At 41.7% G+C, this 22,377-nt stretch overlaps 2 protein-coding genes and 1 pseudogene across 18 annotated transcripts in view; all 3 read left to right on the top strand.

Moving 5' to 3' along the window:
* The window catches only part of LOC143103707 (potassium voltage-gated channel subfamily KQT member 2-like), a 43,918-nt gene extending 42,662 nt beyond the window's left edge, over positions 1–1,256 (top strand). For all 3 annotated transcript variants that reach the window (XM_076267498.1, XM_076267496.1, XM_076267497.1), the window contains 2 exons: positions 474–864; positions 925–1,256. In XM_076267498.1, the coding sequence (XP_076123613.1) occupies positions 474–864; positions 925–1,256 (723 nt within the window). The remainder of the gene's footprint in view (positions 1–473; positions 865–924) is intronic.
* An 8,041-nt stretch (positions 1,257–9,297) lies between these two features.
* On the top strand, positions 9,298–12,695 carry LOC143104906 (neuronal acetylcholine receptor subunit alpha-4-like; annotated as a pseudogene).
* A 3,578-nt stretch (positions 12,696–16,273) lies between these two features.
* Positions 16,274–21,789, top strand: LOC143104289 (uncharacterized). Of its 15 annotated transcripts, none has more exons than XR_012983044.1 (10): positions 16,419–17,087; positions 17,652–17,724; positions 18,240–18,305; positions 18,743–18,868; positions 19,312–19,362; positions 19,920–20,786; positions 20,884–20,976; positions 21,105–21,190; positions 21,317–21,459; positions 21,628–21,789. XR_012983044.1 is itself a non-coding variant. In XM_076268284.1 (10 exons), exons 3-9 carry the CDS (start codon positions 18,243–18,245, stop codon positions 21,438–21,440), a joined length of 615 nt encoding a protein of 204 aa, XP_076124399.1. In that variant the 5' UTR covers positions 16,419–17,087; positions 17,652–17,724; positions 18,240–18,242; the 3' UTR covers positions 21,441–21,459; positions 21,628–21,789. The 15 variants fall into 15 exon arrangements, 1 of the variants encoding a protein (XP_076124399.1); XR_012983043.1 differs by having other exon boundaries at positions 18,743–18,859; XR_012983046.1 differs by having other exon boundaries at positions 18,743–18,859; positions 20,672–20,786.
* The last annotated feature ends 588 nt before the right edge of the window (positions 21,790–22,377 follow it).

A 22,377-nucleotide genomic window follows, 5' to 3' on the forward strand; every position in this document is an offset into this window, starting at 1 on the left:
CACTATGCTCCGACAGAACATAAATCAGCCGGTTTTAGAAAAAAACCTGCACTTCTACCTCCACCTAGAGCCTGTTATTTGTTTTGCAAAAATCCACAGCTTCCGGTTCTTCTGGTCCAATCAGAGCAGGGCTGTGTGAGATCTGACTGTTAATCACAGTCTGGTGCAGTCTGGTGCGCACTGACAAGCTTGATGAGAGGGTGCTCGGTGGTAGTGGGGGAGGGGCATAGAAGTTGTAAACATTCAAAATTTTGCCTAAGTCCCCTCAATCTGTCAGACTTGCCAACTGCGGCTTTAAGTTGATGTTTTGTAATTGTTCAAGACTGAAATTTCAACAAAGCCTCTGTAAAGTCTGTGAAAATGGACTTGCCTTTGGCCTCGCTTGAGTCAGTGAGGTAAGCCAGAATGGTTGAGCGTGTACTTTGGGGGCAGCTGAGTGGTGCAGCTGAACATTTTGATTTTCCTCATGACAGGTGATGTCAATGGAGAGAAAGCTTGACTTCCTGGTGAATATCTATGTCCAGAGAATGGGCATCCCACAGTCGGAGACGGACGCCTATTTCAGCTCCAAAGAGCCGGACCCCGCGCCTCCCTACCACAGTCCGGTGGAGCACCTGGAGAAGACCGGCTCCATCACCAAAATCATCCGCTCCGGCAGCTCCGTCGGGCAGAAGAACTTCGACCCTCCTCCCTCCACCTGCCTCAACCAGTCTCACTGCCCCCCCTCCACGTCCTGGCACCCTCACCCACACCCCCACTCGGACGGCCCCCATCACAGCCAGGGCGCCTCGCCTGTGGGTGACCCCTCCCTAGTGCGCATCCCACCTCCCCCCGCCAACGAGCGCTCCTGTGGGGGCCACAATGGTCACAAGAGCGGCCACCACTCACGGGGTGCTGGAGGAAAAGGAGGAAGAGGAGGAGGAGGAGGAGGAGGAGGGGGAGAGGAGGCCAAGGCCAGGGAGGCCCAGGGAGGCTTGGCGCAGGCGGAAGCAGAGAGCGACACCTCCATCTCCATCCCGTCCGTAGACCACGAGGAGCTGGAGCGCTCCTTCAGCGGCTTCAGCATCTCCCAGTCCAAGGAGAACCTGGAATTCCTCAACAACGACTACTTCAGCAACACGACCCGCTGCACCAAGGCACGGCCGTACATCGCCGAGGGCGAGTCGGACACCGACTCAGACCTCTGTGCCCCCTCGCCACACTCGCCCACAGGGGAAGAGGCGTACGGGGACAGAGGCTGGACCGCTCCCAAGTAAGCTCCCCAGACAGATACGTGTGATGGGAGAAGATCAGTAAAGGCCACTTAGTCCAAATGTGACCGGTTGGTACGCTAAACTGCATGTGACTCTGTGACACTGCTCAGACATGTCTGTGGGTCAAAATGTGTTCCAACAACGGATGCCAGTGTGCAGTTTCTGCAACAGAAATCAACTGGCCTCTGATGGACAGAAGGAGATAAAGAAGCTGTTTTTATAGACAAGAGGTGTCTGCTTATCATAATGGGAATGTCTTTGTCCACCTGACACAAAAACATATGTTTGTCTGTCTGCATTCACACACGCACACACACACACACACACACACACACACAAACAACATATGTTTGTCTGTCTGCATTCACGCACACACACACACACACACAAACAACATATGTTTGTCTGTCTGCATTCACGTGCACACACACACACACACACACACACACACACACACACACACACACACACACACACACACACAAACAAACTCACACACACATACTCATCTGAAAATGTTCACAACTGATTGTTTTTGAAAACCATTCCAAGGCAAACTCATCACCTCTATCTCCATGTGAATGTATCAATACATGTGACATTATAAGAGAAGGAGTTTTTTTCTGTCCACTGTTGATGATGTTGATGATGTCCATGCTCTATTATTATTTTCTAAAACACGGGAGATTCACTTGGATACACTTGAAAATGCAAACTATCCTTGAGTTAACACAATTTTCTAAAATGTGCATGTGGATTAGAACAACTATTTCAAATAGAATGTATATTTAAAATGAATTTAATAAGAATATTGCCAGAGGTTAAGAAACATAATATTTTGTTGATAACCTTTTGAAGGCAAATTGGTCTCTTTTTTAGTGTGTACTCAAACTATATAGAAATTGCTGAGAATTACTACACCTTCATACAACACTAACATCGGCCCACTGGACTCTTGCACACATGCGCCAGCACACTGCATGTACACACACACATACACGTGAGCACATGCACACATGTGCACACACACACACACACACACACACACACACACACACACACACACACACACACGTGAGCACATGCACACACACACACACACACACACCTATGCACACATTCATACATATAACATACATACAGTATACATAACTGTGTAATCCACCATCCACAAAATCAACAGCATATTATGCATTAACAAGTTCCATTGTCACTATTCAATCTGTTCTAAAACATAAACAGGAGGTGTGGATGTTTGTTACTGTTGTTTACAGTCAACATTCTCTTTAACACAATCACAGGGGTATTTCATTGAGTGGAATACTTAAGCTTTAGGTGAGATGCTTCAGCTTCTGTCATTTATTGTGCCCTGCCCTTTAAGTGGTCTTGTTGGGTAAACAACAAGCCACACACGTCCACTGTCAATATCACTACACTCTCAGCCTTAAGAACACCCAGGCCACTTCATAGAGTAGTAACATATGGTGGCAAGAAATCAAACATGATGTGAAACTATGATAACAAGACAAAAACATGACAACCTAAACGGCGAAGATAGATTATACAAAAACAACATCGCTGGCAAGGAGGCGAGAGGAATGGAGCATTGTGATAAGTTAGTAGCCTCTCCTCATCTGCTGAAGGCAAACTGGGTTTAAATGGGTTCCTGTTTGCCTTGGTAGGTACTCCTCGTGAACAACTCTCACATCGGTCAGCAGAGAGATCCAGAGTGTCCTGTTCAGCACCACGGTGAGAGTGAGATATCAAACTGAAGCCCATGCTTAAACACAAATCATCTACATACCGAGGACCGACAAACAAGCTAGTGAAGCACATTTTATAGTAAATTGTCACCAGACCTCTGTCTGACTGACCAATGAATTTGCTTTTTGAAATACCCATTGTATTAAAGGCACTAAAACTCATTCGTTTGCATTTTAAAACACTGTGCTGGTATTTTATGAATTTGCTTTACTGCTTTATTCACTCTAAGCCATCTGGACGTGCATTGTGCAATGCCTACACCAAATCTCAGTCTCACAGTCTTCATTTGACAGTCTTCAGTGACCATTTTCAAAGCAATTATTTTCTTTCACATGACAATATTAATCATAAAAATAGTGTAACTGCATGCTTTACATACTGTACTATAGGAGATATTAAATAGTTATGTTATACTGGTCAGAATCATACCAGAGTGGAAGGGAGCTTGGCACGACAGGGATCATGATGGTTATAATTGCTTAACTGAGGTATCTGGAACTGATTAAATTACTGTTTTTTACAGTATTTACATTGCACCAAAGTTAAATATTTGTCTGACCAATCAGACATCTTATTGCTCTTTAGTTAGCTGATTTACTCAACTCCAAGCCTACATTTGATCTTCCAAATGTAGAGGGATCCTGGACACCCACTATAAGAACAATGCCTTTGTGGTAGATAAACTGTAATATTCTATTATCTTCAAGACAGTTTATGTTGTTTTTGCAGCTTACAGTCTAATATTCAAAGATGAACGCCAGCAATGACTTCACTTACTATAAGATTTAAACATAGTACTCAACTCACCATTGTTTTCTTAGTCCAGCTGTGTGATTCTCTGCCATGTACTTTCTTCGACTACTGGTATTTGTACTACATCTTACAAAACTATCAAATAGCAAAATGGCCTCCTAGTTTTCCTATCCATGGTTTTAAACATCATGCCATGGAACAAAATCTGTGGCATTGTTTTGTCAGTGTTGACTGGGCCGCATCTGAAGCCCATGCCATGACTATTGATACGCACAGATTCGTTTCATTACAAAGATTATTTTTAGTCTTCCTTCTATCTGTTCAGAGTTGCATCATCCTTTGCCGAGTGACTTCCCACCTCTCTTTAGATGCTTTTCACACCATGCCTCTAAGGACCGCCACCGGCAATGACAAAAGGGACCACTTACCAATCGGGGGTGGGAAGTCATACATCTCCTGCCCAGTCTATGAGAAAGACTCTAATACTGATATCAGTGCCACCTCTGAAAGCAAATCACTGTACATACACAAGGCCCAGCATATAATGGCAGAATCAAATGTGCCATTCACCAAGTGTACTTGTGGTTAAGAGAAATTAACTTTGGGGCAAGAACATAATAGTCTGAAGCATTCAAATGACCAGTGATTTTGTCAGTACACCAGTGGTATGCCTTTCGCAGACCTTTAAAGTGGCACTGATAGTGTCACTGGATTGGCAGTCTTGGGCAGGAAGTCTTCTCATAACAGGAAGTCTTCTCATTTCAGAATGGGAATGAAACCTTAGGTGCAACCTGTTCAATCAGGGAACATGTTTTTGGAATGAATCCTGGCACAGTGCACAATGAAGAATGCTTGTTATGGTGAATTAAATTCTGTTATTTTTTAGTTTTTTCTTCTTTCAAATCTTTAAATGTCATGGATATTGTTCATCACAGCTGCCTTTGCTTGGTAAAGACTTCATTTTTCCAAAGATGATACTGTATTTTGCTAAAAAAAAAGGAAAGAAAACAAATTGCCTTGGATGTTACTAATGTGTCTCGGATGCTTTGCTTTGTCCATGTGTTTTGTTCTCTGGTATCCATCATGGCACTATGTTCTCCCCTTGACAACACAATATTTGCTTGTGAATGTACCGTACTCTTGAATGCCGTCTCACTCTAGCTGTCCTGTTGTCATGTGCAAGCCTCCCTGTCCCTAGTCAATAACCAACACACACAGCATGCACACTGTAGACGTTCACCAAGGCCAGAAAAGAGAGAGCAGTCATTCCAGGCAGACTACAGTAGTTTCTCCAGTCCCAACAGTGTCTTGTTAGGGGTTTTCATTTGAAATCATTTTGCTTGCTTTTGTGCAAATCAGACCCCTAATTGCTCAGCTACAAAGCTAAAAGGCTTGACCATTCTCATAGGCGTATCGTGTTTGTATTGCTGTACAAGCTATTCTGTATGCTAGGCCTGTACAGAGACGGTTCTAAAGATGCTGTAGAGATTAAGGAACCCCAGGAACAAGGCTGTTCTCCCCATCCCCTGTTGGCCAACACGTGGAGGAGTGAGAAAGCGAGTCAGATAGAGAGCAATACCACACAGATCACATGCATGTCGTGGAAGCCTGCAAGCCTTACTTTTCCTTTAAAGAGTGACACTTTTCCTTATTTATGTTTACAGCCAATATGTTTTGGTCAACAGCAATGCTTGCATTAGCAAACATGTAAACAAACAGACAAAAAAAAACTAAACATCCACTATTTGAACTCTTGAATGCTCCAAAGCTGCCATGGCAATGTTATTTTATTTCATCCATGATTTGTTTTAAAAAGAAAAAAAAAACAATAAAAAAAATATTTTTTAAACCACTGCTTGCCAGCATGTCTTGAACAGCTGAATGCCATGATATAGCTTTTACCTATTATGTAGCATATCTATTGTGTAGTAAGACACTCAAATCCATGACACCATGGAAACTGTACAATAAACTTTGTATATCATAACGTTGTGGTGTTCGTGTTTGTTCAGTGTAAATTGCTAGAGATCATTTTCCTGGCAGTTTCTCTTGATACGTGCTCTAATTAAAACAGCCACTAAAATTGAACACCAGCAGACGTCAAGCCATACTTAAACGTCAGCAGCTAAAACCAATGCTTGGAGTTGTTAATGAAACAGTGCACGGTGCTCTGTAAAGCCCTCGTCTGCCAAGGGAGCTAAGTGGGAAAGGTGCTGAAGGTGCTGCAGTGCCCTCTGCTGCTGTCGGCCGTGTCGCTGCAGCACTTTTTCCCTCGTTGGAGCAGGAGAGGGTAATTAACAGTCACATCCTTAGGTGATTAACTGCCACTCCACCGGCAGATTATGAGTCTGAAGGGGCAACGAAAGTAGCTCTTACAGGGAGTCCCATTGCAAGCTGCTGCTCACTGCGTTGTCAAGGTAGCTTACATGTGTTCATTAATGTTACCTTCATCTCTTGACTAAACAGATCTCCCTGATTTTACTCTGAGGGTGGTAGGCTATCAATACACTGGGCCTTTCAATTCAAATCTTGCAGTGGTTATCAAAGGGCCAATGTCTGTCAGAATGGACAGGTGTTTTCAAAATCAATACAATAATGGTTTGGTATATTGTATAAAAAAGAGTCTCTTTTTTATATAATCCCAATCCTCCCCTACCTTTCTTATGCAGCCCTTGCCACTTAATCTACTAAACCCTTCTTCTACTGCACTTTTTACCCCCCCCCCCCCCCCCTAAATGCACAAATAGGCTGACACCAGACATAATTTCACTGCATATCTTACATCCAGTACCTATATGCATGTGACAATAAACTTCCTTGTATCCTTGTATCCTCTTCCTCTGACTGATAATGGGCTATAACTGGCATGTCATAATGCCAAATGACACAAATACTGACTCATGGTGAAGCATGTGGCTTTGTCATTACTGAACTCATTCACTAGGGGGCGGACAACATGCAAATGTCATATTCTGTCCAAGTCACAGCGTGACTCATGATCGGACTCTTGAATGTTGAATGATTGGAAAAAAAACAGCAAAGAGACAAGAGGTTAGGGGAGAAGGTGTGTTGGGAAGAAATTAAAAAAATGAAATACACTCAACTCCCTCTCTCTCTCCAAAAGGCCCATCATCTGTGAAACAGAGACTGACAGAAACATTGATCATGCGCTTGATATCCTGTTTTCCATTGCCAGTTTCATTCTGATACATTTGTGCATGGGTGACTTGGAGGGATTGTTTATTTCATTGCTGTTTTCTTAATGTTTTTTTTCTGACGGAAAAGGAAGACTAGAGTTTGCACACGTGTCCACCCATTGTCATCCTATATTTGTGTGAACTGCTTCTGGATAGGGTGGTGGTATAGCTTATATCACTATTCAAACAGAAACTTTGAATCAATGGTACAGTATGTTGAGTTACTTCATAAGTCAGTGGAGAAATCATTAGAGTGTCCTTGAAGAAGACACCTCAAATGTGTTTCCACATGGCCACATAGACGCACTGTCTACCCTCTGGACAACATGAGTGGTATTATTGATGTTCAGTTTTCTGCTTCATTGAGCCCAGTGGTCCCTGAGGTTTGAGTTTGGTTGACGCATCAAAAAAACAGCATTGGCAGTGTCTTATCGGTCCTGACTGAGTTGAGGGTTAAGGGTGTAACAAAAAGCTACTGATAATTACTGATAATTACAGTTGAATGATTTCAATCTACATACCCAAACTGAATTCTAGTGATGGGAATGATTAGAAGTAAACTGAGCTTTTGCCATAATTATTTCAAAACAAGGAATTTATTAATAGACAAAATTAATTTATTAATAGACAAAATGATAATTGAAAACTTTGATTCTTTGTTGCGTATTGCATGAAAAATCTGAACAAATTAAAGTAAACACATGTGACGTATGTGTATATATGTGTGTCTTTATGTGTGTGCAAACTTGTTTCACTGCATTTGCCTGTTTTGCAAGTGCTGTCCCCAAATTCACTTTCCCATGTCCCATGTCTTAGACATTTTCAGACACATATTTTACAGACACATTTCAAGAATTTCTGACAGGTGATCATCAAGATGGATGACTGTGGACATGATTAAATTTTTAGAGGTTCATAAACAAGACACCACCCCACCTCCTCAGCACACACACACACACAAATCAAGGTGGTGGTGAAGGATGTAATAGATTCTGAGGGCTGATGACAGTAACTACACAAGGCACCAAAGTCACAGAGAATTGTATTGAATGGCCGAAGGCTTGCAGCGTCCCCAGATGGATTGAATGGATGCTGAGTGTTTTCATTATACGTCTGAGTGAATGGCTGCCCCCTTTCTCCTCCGGCAAAAGTCATCCTCGTCCGGAGAGTGAGTGAGAGCACAAGAGATGGAGACAGAGAGAGACAAAATGGTTGGGGTTTGGAGGGCATCATTGCGCTTCAGTTATCTTTTCAGGAGGGGAGAGGAGGGGGGTTGATAAAAGCATGTGAAAGTCATTCTGTGTCATTCAAGTGAAACATTGGTGGATGTTATAAATGGCAAGGTATTTGAGACAACGCACAGCCATGCTATGGGATGTCCAGACCGGTCGGACAGCAACTGACACTGTAAGCTGTAGAGTGAGCTGGTGAGTGTCAGTGACAGAGACTGGGGCACTAAAGTTTGCTTGAAGTAACGTTAAGGATGAAAATCTGAACGATCTCAACAAACACAATTCAACATAAAGATCAGCATAATTGGAGGTAGAAGAACCAAAATCAAACAGGATGCATAGAAGACTGAAGTGTTGGAGGAAAATGCCATGCCTCTGTCTTGCACTTATCGTCTGTTTCTTACCACCTACAGGTAATGTAGCACTTTCAAGGATTTTTTCACTCTTTGTGTCTGTGGTGTCTCTTCTTATTATTTGTTAACATTCTAAAGACTCTTGCTGTCATTTGTCTACAGCCTCAGATTCCATTATCTAATCACAAACAAATTGTTTATGTAAAAGAAAGGATAGACATAATCATAATAGGTCACAGAAATCCATCATGAATGTATTTTAAACTCACTCTTAAGAACTGCCAGGTGATGAACAAATTAAGAAGCTAAATTGATAAATTGTCACCCAAACAAATAAAAAGGTGACCATTTGTATACACTATAGTTTTCTGTGTTAATTTCCCCTCCTCATCTCCTCTTAATTCATCTTCACATCTTAATTCAATCTTCACATCATCCTTGACATTCTTCATTCTTTACCTCCTTCTTTTGCTCTCTGTCATTCGTTTATGAGCTGACAAAAAAGCACATATTATGGTGATGTATGCTCTTTACAAGGTAATCGACAGCTACGAGAGGCATGCTGTGTTATGAGCTTTGTGAGGGTTGGGGTAGATGGTGGTTTGGTGTTTAACATATGTGGTCATACCAGGTAAGCATCACTGACTGATGTTTCATTTTTTTATGTACTCAATGGTTTTTAAAAGTAAAATCTTTCCATCACTCTCTCTCTCTCTCTCTAGCTGCTACTTTGAGCATGCCCAGGGCTCTGGCGGAGGGGAGACTGCTACAGACGTTGTTCACTAGCTATAATAAACTGGCTCGCCCTGTGGCCAACATGTCAGAGGCCGTGCGTGTTCGCTTTGGCCTGTCAATTGCTCAGCTCATTGATGTGGTAAAAGTCCCCATGTTGCTTTTCCTTATGTTGTCTGTTTTTTTTAATGCAGAGTAGTGTGAGTGACTTGTTTAACTTGTACTGTATCAATTGGCTTGTATGACTTTGTATGACCTAAGATAAATGTTGCTTTCATAACATGGGTGACCAATGAGTGGCGTGGTGTTTTTTTGTTTGTTTTAAAAAACAGGATGAGAAAAATCAAATGATGACCACTAATGTCTGGCTGAAACAAGTGAGTGGCTTTTAGATCATAATGATGATTGAAGTATTTGTTATAAAAATCCATTTTATTCAACTGAGCAACATCTCTACACTCCCCTGTTGTACGCCTACATTATCAAACAAAGTGAGCATGATTGTTCTGAACAGCCTAATCATTTGGTGTACAGAACAGACCTGACAGATAACATTATTGTGAGAGCTGACTTTATCCTTCATTTCCTTCTGTTGCCATGGAAGTTTGACATTATCATCTGAAGCATAACAAATGAAAATCTCTGTGGGATATTGGGGTCATCACGCTGTCAGACCATGTTATTAGACTGTCCATTGTCAATGTGTCGTCAATAAGCCACACAAAAGAAGTTAGTGCTATGTGTCTGTCTGTAAGGCACTAGGAAATAAACCGAACATTTATGAGGGGAATTTTATGAAGAAAGTCTTAAAATGACCTCTGATGTTTTTTTCACCAGGAATGGTATGATTACAAGCTGCGATGGAACCCTGCTGATTATGACAATGTTACTTCCATGAGAATTCCATCTCAGTTTATATGGAGACCAGATATAGTTCTCTACAATAAGTATGTTAACATTAAAAAGTATTTTTATTGTATTGTTGTTTCGATAGATGATTCATTCAGATTGTATTCCTACTGAGCCACAGATGGCCTGTTTACTAAATGAAATCACCTTAACAGTTTTAAGTGGACACCATCGGAATTTTGTCACTTCCTTTGATCAAAGAATACACAATAACTATAACCATTCTGACCTATTTAGAACTGTGGATTCCCCCCCATGAAACCGTTCTGTCTTTTCTCTTTCCAGTGCAGATGGAGACTTCACTGTGACTCATTTCACCAAGGCCCATTTGTTTCATGACGGCAGGATCACGTGGGTGCCGCCTGCCATCTACAAAAGTTCGTGCAGCATCGACGTTACCTTCTTCCCCTTTGACCAGCAGAACTGCACCATGAAATTTGGCTCTTGGACCTATGACCGCGGCAAGATCGACCTGGTCAGCATGTCCAACTACGTAGACCAGAAGGACTACTGGGAAAGTGGGGAGTGGGTGATTGTGAATGCCGTGGCCACTTACAACATCAAGAAGTACAAGTGCTGTTCGGAGATCTACTCGGACATCACATATTCTTTCCTAATTAAAAGGCTGCCGCTGTTTTATAGCATCAATCTCATCATGCCATGTCTCCTCATCTCCTGTTTGACCGTGCTGGTCTTCTACCTCCCCTCGGCCAGTGGCGAGAAGGTCCAGCTGTGCATCTCCGTGCTCCTTGCCCTCACTGTCTTCCTCCTGCTCATCACCGAGATCATCCCGTCCACGTCGCTGGTCATCCCGCTCATCGGCGAGTACCTGCTCTTCATCATGATCTTTGTCACGCTCTCCATCATCATCACCGTTTTCGTGTTGAACGTGCACCACCGTGCCCCACACACTCACTCCATGCCGCCGTGGGTGCGCTGGCTCTTCCTGGACGTGGTGCCCCACTTCCTGTGCATACGGCGGCCGAAACAAAAGCCAACGGACGCCCCTCCGCCAAGAAAAAGGATGAGCAGTACGCCCTCGTTTGCCGGGCAAGAGACGGAGCTGGATCTGGCTTCTTCACACTCCCCCAGAGCCAGCCTCGTGCCCAGAGGCAGCTCATCATCTCTGGGTCCGCTGCCACAGAGGCACCCTTCCCTCCAGTCCACTTCCAGCCAGTACCTGGCCCTTCACGAGGAGGCCTCTTCGCCTACTCACCTGGTGTTGCGGCCGGAGTCTGCTGGGGATCGGAGACCTTACGCCCGGGCCAAAATGCGCTCCCTCAGTGTACAGTACGGCCTGCGGGAGAGGGATCACGAGGCGGCCCGTGCCAGCACTCGGCACCGCTCCAGAAGCATCCAGTATTGCTGCATCCACGAGGAAGAGGACACAGCGGGTATTGGCGCCAAGCCTCCACCCTTGACGCTGGCCCAGGGACCCCCACCACTGACGAACAGCAGACCGTCAGCATGGAAGTGGAGGATGCCAAAGTCCAAGTCAGCTCTATCTCTGAGTGCTATGAAGGAGCCCCAGCCCACCTTGTCTCCTGCCATGAAAGTGGCCATTGAGAGTGTGCAATACATTGCTGACCACCTCAGAGCAGAACATGCAGATTTTTCTGTAAGTGCTTACATTCATGATATGATGTTATAGGGCACTCTTTTAAACAGAAAAACTGCCACTCACCTGGTAAATACTGTACAGCAGACCTCTCCTTGACTGTTAATCGTATTTATCACCCGGAGAGAAGAAATTGCTAAATGTAAAGCCGGCCCTGGTTAGCATGGTTACCTCCGCTGCTCGTCGGGGAGTTTTTGCCCCTTGCCCTCGTCCATTAATTCCGTATAACAGGACACCTCGGCGGCCGTTATCCCTTACTTATCACCCGGAGAGAAGAAATACTCTTTTCTGATTGGCTGACGGGTGGCCTTTAATTCTGAATAACAATATCAATGCTTATGAATGGTAACTATAACAACCATAGTAGGACGACGGTTGCAGCGCTCTAGAATCTTTTGGTTGCAGGCTTTCCAACAATGGAATCAACTGTAAACAAGCTAACTGTCCATGCTAAAGTTGTACAACAAGCTGAACTAGTGAGCTTCTTTTTAAACAGAACCGCGTGTTTCCAGTGTTTACAGTGGCAACCGGGTGATAAGCGGGATAACGGCCTCCGAGGTGTGTCCAGTTATACGGAATTAATGGACTTGGGCCCTCGTCCATTAATTCCGTATAACAGGACACCTCGGCGGCCGTTATCCCTTACGTATTACGTATAGAAATAACACACTGATGAAAGATTTCAATACTTTGTGTGATTCCAAGATGTATGATTCCAAGTGAGTCCATGACGTCTCCATGCCTGTTCTATTTTCCAGGTGAAAGAAGAATGGATGTATGTGGCGATGGTCATTGACCGGATCTTCCTGTGGGTGTTCATATTGGTGTGCATTATGGGTACAGCAGGGCTGTTTCTCCCTCCCTGGTGGTCTGGAATGATATAATTCAAGATCATTTCAGTTACAGTAAATAGTGTAAAGAATCCTTTCTGTTAATTACAGTGCATGAAAATGCACTGTACTGTTCTTCCTAGGCAACTTCTTCTTCTTATTAATATTATTCCGCTTACCACTTTTTCCGAACGCAATTTCTCTTGAACAGTTTAACTTAGAAACTTCATTCAAACTTTGTAACGTAGGTCTTCAAACAGTCTTTTCAACTTTGAAACTTTTATACTTGAAAAACTTTTTAAAAATCCCCATAGACTTAACATTGCCGATTATGACATCATAATACGGCCATTAAGCAATTAGAATCCTATGGCAGGTGTTCAGGCCACCTGCAGCCTCAGGCTTTAAGCATACAATCTGGGTCAATTAAGACTACACATCCTATTCAACTGTTTCCTCTGCCCAAAACTGTTTCAAAATAAAAGTCCTCACTACAATAATCCACTGTTAAACAATGTAACCCATTAAACTACTGAACTTTTTACATTCAACTTTTAAACAGTCTACTTTTAAACTATCATTAAACTATCTATCTATTAAACTAGCTGTCTATCAACAACTTTTAAACTATCTACATTCAACTTTTAAACTTTTAAACTATATACATTCACTAGCTGTCTATCAACAACTTTTAACTTGTCATCAACTATGTCAACACTTTTCATCAACTATGACTCCTACCCACTGTAGCTAGTTAGCATGGTTAGCAAAGTTAGCATGTTAGCATTGCTAACATTGTTAGCATTTTTAACAAAACTGCTAAAAATGATTAGCTAGGTTAGCTAAGTCACATGGTTAGCATAGTTAGCATGCTAACATGTTAGTTAGCATTTTTAGCAAAACTGCTAAAAATGATTAGCTAGGTTAGCTAAGAAACATGGTTAATATAATTAGCATGCTAGCATGTTAGCATGCTAGTTAGCATAACTGCTAAAATGATTAGCTAAGTTAGCTAAGTAACATGGTTAGCATGTTAGCATGCTAGTTAGCATTTTTAGCAAAACTGCTAAAAATGATTAGCTAAGTTAGCTAAGTAACATGGTTAACATAGTTAGCATGCTAACATGTTAGCAGCTAAGTAACATGGTTAACATAGTTAGCATGCTAACATTGCTAGCATATTTAGCATGTTTAGCAAAACTACTAGAAAATTATAGTTAAGTTAGCTAAGTACCATGGTTAGCATGTTAGCATTGCTAGCACTGCTATAAAACATTAGCTAAATAACATGGTTAGCAGAATTAAAAATCTTAGCATAACTGCTAGCAAACATTAGAGCTGTTCCAACTTTCAGTTATCGTCAAATATCTACCTATACACAGCCATTAAACTATTTGAATATCAACATTCATTAAACTGCTAGAAAACGTTAGCTAAGTAACATGGTTAGCAGGTTAGCATTGCTAGCACTGCTATAAAACATTAGCTAAGTAGCATGGTTAGCATAGTTAAAAATCTTAGCATAACTGCTAGCAAACATTAGAGCCATTCCAACTTTCAGTTATCGTCAAATATCTACCTATACACAGCCATTAAACTATTTGAATATCAACATTCAGTCTGTCAACAACTTTTAAACTATTTACCTTCAACTTTTAAACGGTCTACTTTTAAACTATCATTAAACTATCTATTAAACTAGCTGTCTATCAACAACTTTTAAACTATCTACTGTCTATCAACAACTTTTAAACTATCTACATTCAGCTTTTAAACAGTCTACTTTTAAACTATCAACTTTTATTAAGCTATGCAACCACCATGCCTATCCTAGCATCACCGTAGTAACCATCTCTGTATTATCTGTTTTAAAGGAACACGCCACCCAAAATCAGTAGTAATATATGTTCTTACCTTAACTTTCACGAGTTGAGTCATACCTCTCCCGCGCCGGTAGGTGCACTCAAATGCTCTGTCGCGCGGCGCGAATGTGTTAGCATGTTGCTATGCTAGCGGGCTCTGCCGTGGCCGTAGAGAGAGGAACATAGCAGTAATCAAACACCTCCATTTTTTCCCTACTTAAATACAGTTGCACGAGTAGTTGATAAAAATGTGTACGTCACACAACATGAAACGTGGCGATTTTCCAAGCGAATAAACAGGAGAACTACAATGTGTGGCGCAATAGCACTTGGGAGTACTTCGACCTAGCGTGGTAATATTATTAACACCTAATTGTAGATCCTATCCACCACAGAGTTTAGAATCCATGCTGGATCGACCCTCAGCCTCTCCCTCCCCTCTGAGCGAGAGAGAGGCACACACACTAGAGATGCGCTGATGGGCTATTATTTCAACCATAACTGCATAGCAAAACTTATCATCCATCAGCCATCCATCAGCACCAAAGTTTGTTGACCAATTTTCAAAACTGCACCCGCCCACCATCCGTTGGTTGTTTTAATGTAGGCTATATGGGTGATGCAGCGCTGCTGACGTGAGGCTAGAAAGCCCTTGCCTGTTCTAGAAAGACTGATCTAATGCAGCAAATATATTAAAAGGCTGAAGTCGTACATTGGCTAGGCCTATCCCCAGAATATCAGCAGCAAACTCAGTCTCTGTCGCGCAAAACAGTCTCCAAATAAAACGCACATCGGCCTGTTGCCTATTCACAGCTTGTGACAATATATCGTCCAAAATGCTTGATTGCATTGCATTCTCCACATTTTTAGCTAAATTTTCATGTACCACATCAGCATTTTTGTTCAGTGAATCTTTTGTAAATTGCTTTACAATTACCGTCGGGCCTATAGGCCTATTGCCTGGCTTGCCTCAGCTTCGGTTACGTCCTTTTACAATTTTATCATTGTAATAAAAAACGCAATTTGCCACATAATTTCAGCATGCTCCTGGCCTACTAATTAATGCCTATTGTACTTTATTTTTTGCAAAAAGAAAGAAATCCTTGATAAAATAACAAGTCATTCACATTATAGGCTACTTTACACATATGTCAGGTTGACTGACAAGCCTGTTCTGAAGACTCCCATTCATTTTTACTGCACGAGCGCGTCTTTTTCAGACAGACATCGCAATTCATTTTATAGCAGGCCATCGGACAAATATGACGCCTCGATATTAAAGAAACTCCGACTCCATTCATTCTGAAAGTCCACCGCACAACAGTGCAACGTGCATGTTCACATTTTTAGTAACAACCGCCAAACTTGCTTGCTTGCCTTACACATCTAAGCTTTCCGACTATTTTTCTTGCCTTCTTTTTCCGCTGTGGATGTTATGGAGTTTGTAGAAGTTTTAGCTCTTACGTTCTGAACATCTCGCACTGCCATCGCCCGATGTCATTTCTGAGTCATATCACTCTCTGTCTCTCTTTTAAATGCCTATTCCCTGAATGGTAGGCTACAATTATGTGTTTTATATATAGGCTAATATCTAAACAAAATAACCCAGGCAGTCTCATCTAGGATATAACACAGGTTGAAGTCAACGTCAAGTTGGTTCTATTTAGGGAGGTGAATGTGTGTAAACATCTGTAGATGACTCAGAAATGACATCAGAAGACAAGGAGTGAATAGTGGCAAGAGGCAAGCCGAAGTCTGCTGACACAACCCGATCACACTCGCCATGCGTATGATTCCGGACGCAAACCTGTGCACGCCAATGCGTACAGTAATGTACGCAATTGTCAATAATTCGCACATGCGCGATAGCCTGAAATAGGCTTCCTCGAGCTTGCAATGGTTTTCACAGGTAGGCTACAGTAGGCTAGCTTAAATCCGTTCATTTGCTCGTGTTTGCTATTGTTTCTGTTTCAAACTGTGTGTTTAAACTGCTACCCTATTTTAGTTGGATAACATGACCTATCACGCACATCTGTAGGATATTTAATATTTATTGGCGATAGTGTTTTGTTTTTTTAATTGGTATAAGCGAGCGTGCCTTTAATAGGCTACGAGCGAGCCTAATTTTAATAATAATAGCCTGGTAAAGCTGTAATATTTTAATTTGAGCCTTGTTAAACATCCGCGATATATTTAGTAGTTTGTTTGAGATTTGTGGACTGTTTGGAAGGTGACTGTTATAAAGTTCTCGGACATACTTTTTTAAAAAAGTGGCGAAAGTCCAGTTCAAATCGGAGAAATTTTCCATCACGTCCTATATTGATGTCATTAGTTTGCGACATAATTGTTCACTCCTCGGCTGCCGCAGCCCAGATGGATGCATAGGGATGGATGTTGTGGTCAGCCTTGGTAAATTGGTACAAAAGTATGTCTTTTTTCGTGGTCAGTTAAACTCCTGTTCTGCCTTGTTCGCTTCCAAGTTTTGCAAGTATAAGAAAACAAGGATCACGTCAATAGGCCTAGGTTTTAAGACAACAGCTGGCAGCAGTCTGCCTGCCCCGTGTCTAACCATGCCGCCGGTGATGTAAGTAAGCAATGTCCCGTTTAATGTCAATATAACTTACTGTTCACGTTGATAGTTGGCTATTGGGTAATGTTTCCATTTTCTTTTCTAGTGTACTTTGATAAGAAAACGAAACATTTTCAATGATGGAATGGATCATTCTATACACATCGATGTTACATGCACGCAATGAAAAAGCTAATAAGCTAGCGCTGGCAATGGCAATAGGCAAACTTCATCAAAATGGACAGTTCAAAACAAACGTTGAATCTTATCATTCTCTGTTGCAGTACCTTAGAAGAGATGGATATTATAACAATATTGCAGTATTACTACAATATTTTCTTCAAATAAATCAACTGGCCGATACAATACTGCACTGAGGTAGCCATCTAGTCATGAGTTTGTGGTTATAGCTGTTGAGATGCCCAGCTGTTATGGGGAAACAAAAATAACATGGCACCAAAGAATTGTCTTGTTTACAGGGCAATCCATGTATTAGTGAACACATGATGATTTCCTGTGGCCCAGTGGTCAGATAAATAAATGAATGAATTATTGAAAAAAATATTCTTCCCCTTTCAGAAAGAAGCTGTTCTGATGTGTTTTCCTTTCCACCCCAAATCCCTATCCCACATAATTTGACCAGTGGTCCTTGGTATGTCCATCTTGCATTTGCATTGAACACATTCATATTTTTTATTTTCTTTCTCTCAAAATGTATTGCTCGGCATTCTTCGGACATTCGACTCTGGCAGTGATTGTAAGTTGGAAGAGGTTAGCAATGTAAGGAAGGGTATAGTACATATGATTTAATCTGGAGTGTTCAGTAGTATATATTATTTTAACCTGAGTGTCCAGTGTTCAGAAATCAGTCTTAGAATTAATATATAAGACTACTATAGAAATACTATAGCGTCTAGAATATTATAGAGGTATTACAACATCACAGAATTATGTTATGTTCCGCTTGTGTTGTCCTGCTGTGGCTGTCTATTGTTGTTGTTGTTGTTGTTGTTCTGTGGTGTATGTGTTGTTGTGTGTGCAATTGTTGTGTGTATTTTTGGTGGGCTGATGGTTGTTGTTGACTGTTTTTGAAAAAAGAACACTAACTGTAGGCATAATTGCTCTTGGATGGGGATTTAAAGCAAGGTTCCTATTGATCTCCTTCAGATAATGTGGCCTCTTCATTTTCAACTGGGAAGGACCTGCATGGACTTGAGAATACAGAGCCAATCGGTATGTACAGTATTAGACACACACACACACTCACTCACTCACTCACACACACGCACTCTCTCAGAGGAATCAACGCTGTTACACCTATCCTGTAGATGTCAATTAATATGAATTAAGACATGTCACACCTTCCTATTTACTATGGTACATCATATTCAGAAAATACATAGTTTTCATGGCTGCAACTGCTTTGCCTTTGTGTTGGAGCTCAAAACATCAAATGCCCCATTCATTCGCCAATATACAAAATAGGAAAATAATTTTTTTGCAGACACAATGCTTTGCGTTACAGCTAGAGGGATGAAACTTTGCACACTCCATGCGGGTCATGTGCAGAAGGTCTGACTTGAATTTCAGCCTCGTAGCTCCATGCTACCACCCAAAACTCCACCTCTGAAATGGGAGTGGTCAACTTTTTTTATGTTTTTCCTTCACAGTTTTTTTTGTGGGCGTCTCAGAGATCCCACCTTTGGAGCAGTTGTCAGGGGCCTCAAGGCTGTGCCGTGCCTCTTGGTCCCATCCCTCTACCACCTAGCGTTACCGTGCCAGAAGAGGTAAATCGTGTACGTTTCGAACCGTTTATCTCCTTCCGGGAATAATCCACCGACTCCAAACTGAGCCTGGCTTGTTTGTGATGTCCCGTTGTTCAACATATTCTGATTTCATACTTATCGGATCAACATAAGTGAGTTTTTTGGCTAAAAATGTAAAAATGGCTAAACGTTAGCAATTCCACTGCTTTGTTATTTGGTATTGCAACCACCATATGTACCCTAGCAACACCCAAGCAACCACCTTAATTACCCTAGCAACATCCTAGCAACCATCTTAATTACCCTAGCAACCACTTGAATAATGTCAAGCTAGCAACCACCATACCAACCAACATGCTTACCCTAACAACCACCATAGCAACCATGTTATTTTGCATAGCAACCACCATATCTACCCTAGCAACACCACCAGCATATATTTATTATAACAGTTTTACCTTTACATCCTGCAGAAGTTCAAGAGGGATCTCTCGTATGCAGTGCTGCTCCTTTGCCTCATCAAGGTGAGACATGTCTAACCTACAGTATATTCCACCCTTATGTTTGCTTAATCTCATTCTGGCATATGGTTTTATTAAGCACTAAAAACTACCTGCACTCGTCACGTCACTCTGAACAGTGATCTCATCCTGGCATATGGTTTTATTAATCACACAGAAGGGAGGAATATAACTTATTATAGCTTAAATCACATCTCCACACTACAGGCGTTCAAAAAATATATAATTTAGGCTATCTACGGTAGGTACGGTTATGGTAGGTATGGTTATGGATATGGTTTGCATGGCTGAAACTGCTTTGCCTTTGAGTTGGAGCTCAAAACGTATCATATGTGTACCTCGTTCGCCAATATGCAAAATAGAGCCATGTATAGATTTATGTCCTCCAAAGTTTGCAGGAAAGTGGGACATGTCTTATTGTATGTTAAATCACACCTACAACTGATCGATCGTATGATATGCAAAAGTCTGCAGGAAAGTAGGTCAGGCTTTCAGAATATATACAGTGGGACATGTCTCAATTCATGTTAAATGTTAAATCATTTTCTTCATAATTAAAGGTTTGAAGGGACAGAGGACGGTGGTGCAAAAGAGAAGGAGGGCCAGCCGGGCCTCGTGGAGTTCAATCAGTGGCAGGGTATTTTTTAGCCTGACAGTGTAGCTGTAATGTTAAAGTTGGTGACTTTGGAGAGCTAGACGGTAAAGATGTGCACCCGCTAATATTGGGTACAGTGAAGAAAGAAAGGGAGGGAGGCTGCTTTTAAAAGAGAGGTAAAGTATAATTTTTTTACGGGTGCGAAATCACGATAAATGACCGGCAAAATCCTACTGCTGAACAAACTAGCCATGAAGATGAACAATTTTTCAGCATGTTCTAGTTGGAATATAGTAGGCTAGAAGCTAATGTAATAGTGTTATTTGATGCGATATCCCGTGATATTTTAGAGGAGGCTGCGCTTCCCCTGTAGTCTTAGAGCAATCGCCTCTAGATTAGATCTATCGAAGATGACATTCAATGGAAGAACAATTATTTTAGTATGGTCACAATCTGGCCCTGAGTTTTGATACAAATTATATTGACATGGCAACACAAACCTAATTGATAATGGATTTTAAGGGGGGGGGGGGGGGGTTAACCCTAGATTACGGTTCATTTAGGGCCAAAGTATCTTGAGGCCTTTTGGACCAATGACAGGAAGGCTGAGCTGCTGAACATATATACTCTATATATACACTAATAGGGGTGTGTCAAGTGGTATGTATAAATGAAAGTGGTGTTAAGGTTTGTTTTTGTGTCAATCCTTTCTTGAAGTTCAGAAAAGGAACCTTAACATTTGTTTTTAATGACACTGAGAGGCCGTACGTTGACCCTGATATCAGTGGCACACATTGCCGGATGGCAATTGGCCGTCTGATAAAAGAACATGGTATGACTGGCATTCTATGTTTTCAATTTCCTTATTTAAAGATCAAAATGATGCAGACTACTAAATCTGATTACACTTTAACACCCTTCTATCTCAGCACTGAGTCAGGGTTTGTCTCGGCCTGAATATCTGCCACAACACAGGCCGCCTTGGTGGCCTGAGGAGTTGCCCTTTGCCTCAGCCAGTGACGGTACGTTAATATTGAATAACCAGCTATTACTGTTTCGACTGCATGCACACAGCTGTTGCAACATGATTTGACTTTAACTTTGTTTCTCACTATGGTCATTTTGATACACTTTGATGCATTTTTTAAAGGAAAAGGTGAAGGGCGTAAAGCTTTCACTGCTGAAAAGCTGAGGCAGGTGGTACACTCATACAATATATTGTATTACAATCTCCAGGTATATATACAATTGTATGAACCTGTCTAAAACCTTTTGCATACCAGTGTGTTTTACAGACTAAAACAGATTTGTACATACATATCTAACAATAATGCGCTTTTCCTTTAATCTGTTGAGCTGCAGCAATCTGTTGAGGCACCACCATCACCCCCATCACCAGCACCAGCAACAGCAACGACCCCCCACCCACCCCCATGATGCAAGGGCGCTGGGCACCAGCAGCAGCATCACCACTTCCAGCCTTTAATGCAGATTTCAATCTCCAGGTATATATGTACAATTGTATCAAGCTGTCTAAATTGCTGTAGTTTTGCTTCATTCCTTAAAAACACAGAAAATACTTAAAAAGAGAAGGATGAATGATTTCAAGTGCAACCATTGTGTTTAAAGACATTTGTACATACATATCTAACAACGATGCGCTTTTCCCTTAGTCAGAGAATGTGCAGCAGTTTGTTGAGGCACCACCAGCAACAGTAGCAGTACCAGCTGCAGCTGCAGCTGTGTCAGTGGCAGGAGCAGCACCAACAGCAGCACAAACACCATCAGCACCACAAACACCCAATGCAATAACAATAAAGGCATTCATTCATTTACTCATTAGTCATTTTAGTTTGTATTACTACAGTCATTATTATTGTTGTAATCTCACATGTACTATGGCTACCATAATTAAAATTAGATAGATACATAGATAATGTGTCTTAATAGGCCTACAGTGAAAATACATTATATGTAGCCAACTGTTCCAGCAATTCAATTCAATTTCAATTCAAAAAACTTTATTTATCCCCGAGGGGCAATTTTTCTATGCAGTCATAGTGACATATAAGACATAACACAACATATTAGACATAACACAACATATAAGACAGGACAGACAAAGAAAGAATAGGACAGACAGGAGTGTAGGGGGGGGGGGTAGTCCCAGGAGATGGAATTGGAGGGGGCTTGGATTCAAGTTCAAAAGGCGAATAGCCTCAAAAGTAAAGGTGGCCTTCCTCCTGTTAGTCCTAGCCAGAGGACAGCGCAGACGCCTGCCAGAGGGCAGCCATTCAAAAACCCTGTGTAGGACATGGGTAGAGTCTTCTAGGATGCAGTAGGCTTTCCTTAATGTTGCCTTGTCGTGCAGTGATGTCAGAGACTGAAGAGGGTGGCCAATGATTTTAGAACATGTGTTCACA

Source organism: Alosa pseudoharengus, unplaced genomic scaffold, assembly GCF_046254945.1.
Source record: "Alosa pseudoharengus isolate Yale_2024_CS ecotype anadromous, Long Island Sound unplaced genomic scaffold, YU_APseudo_1.1 YU_APseudo_1.1_scf_5, whole genome shotgun sequence".
Lineage (NCBI taxonomy): Eukaryota > Metazoa > Chordata > Actinopteri > Clupeiformes > Clupeidae > Alosa > Alosa pseudoharengus.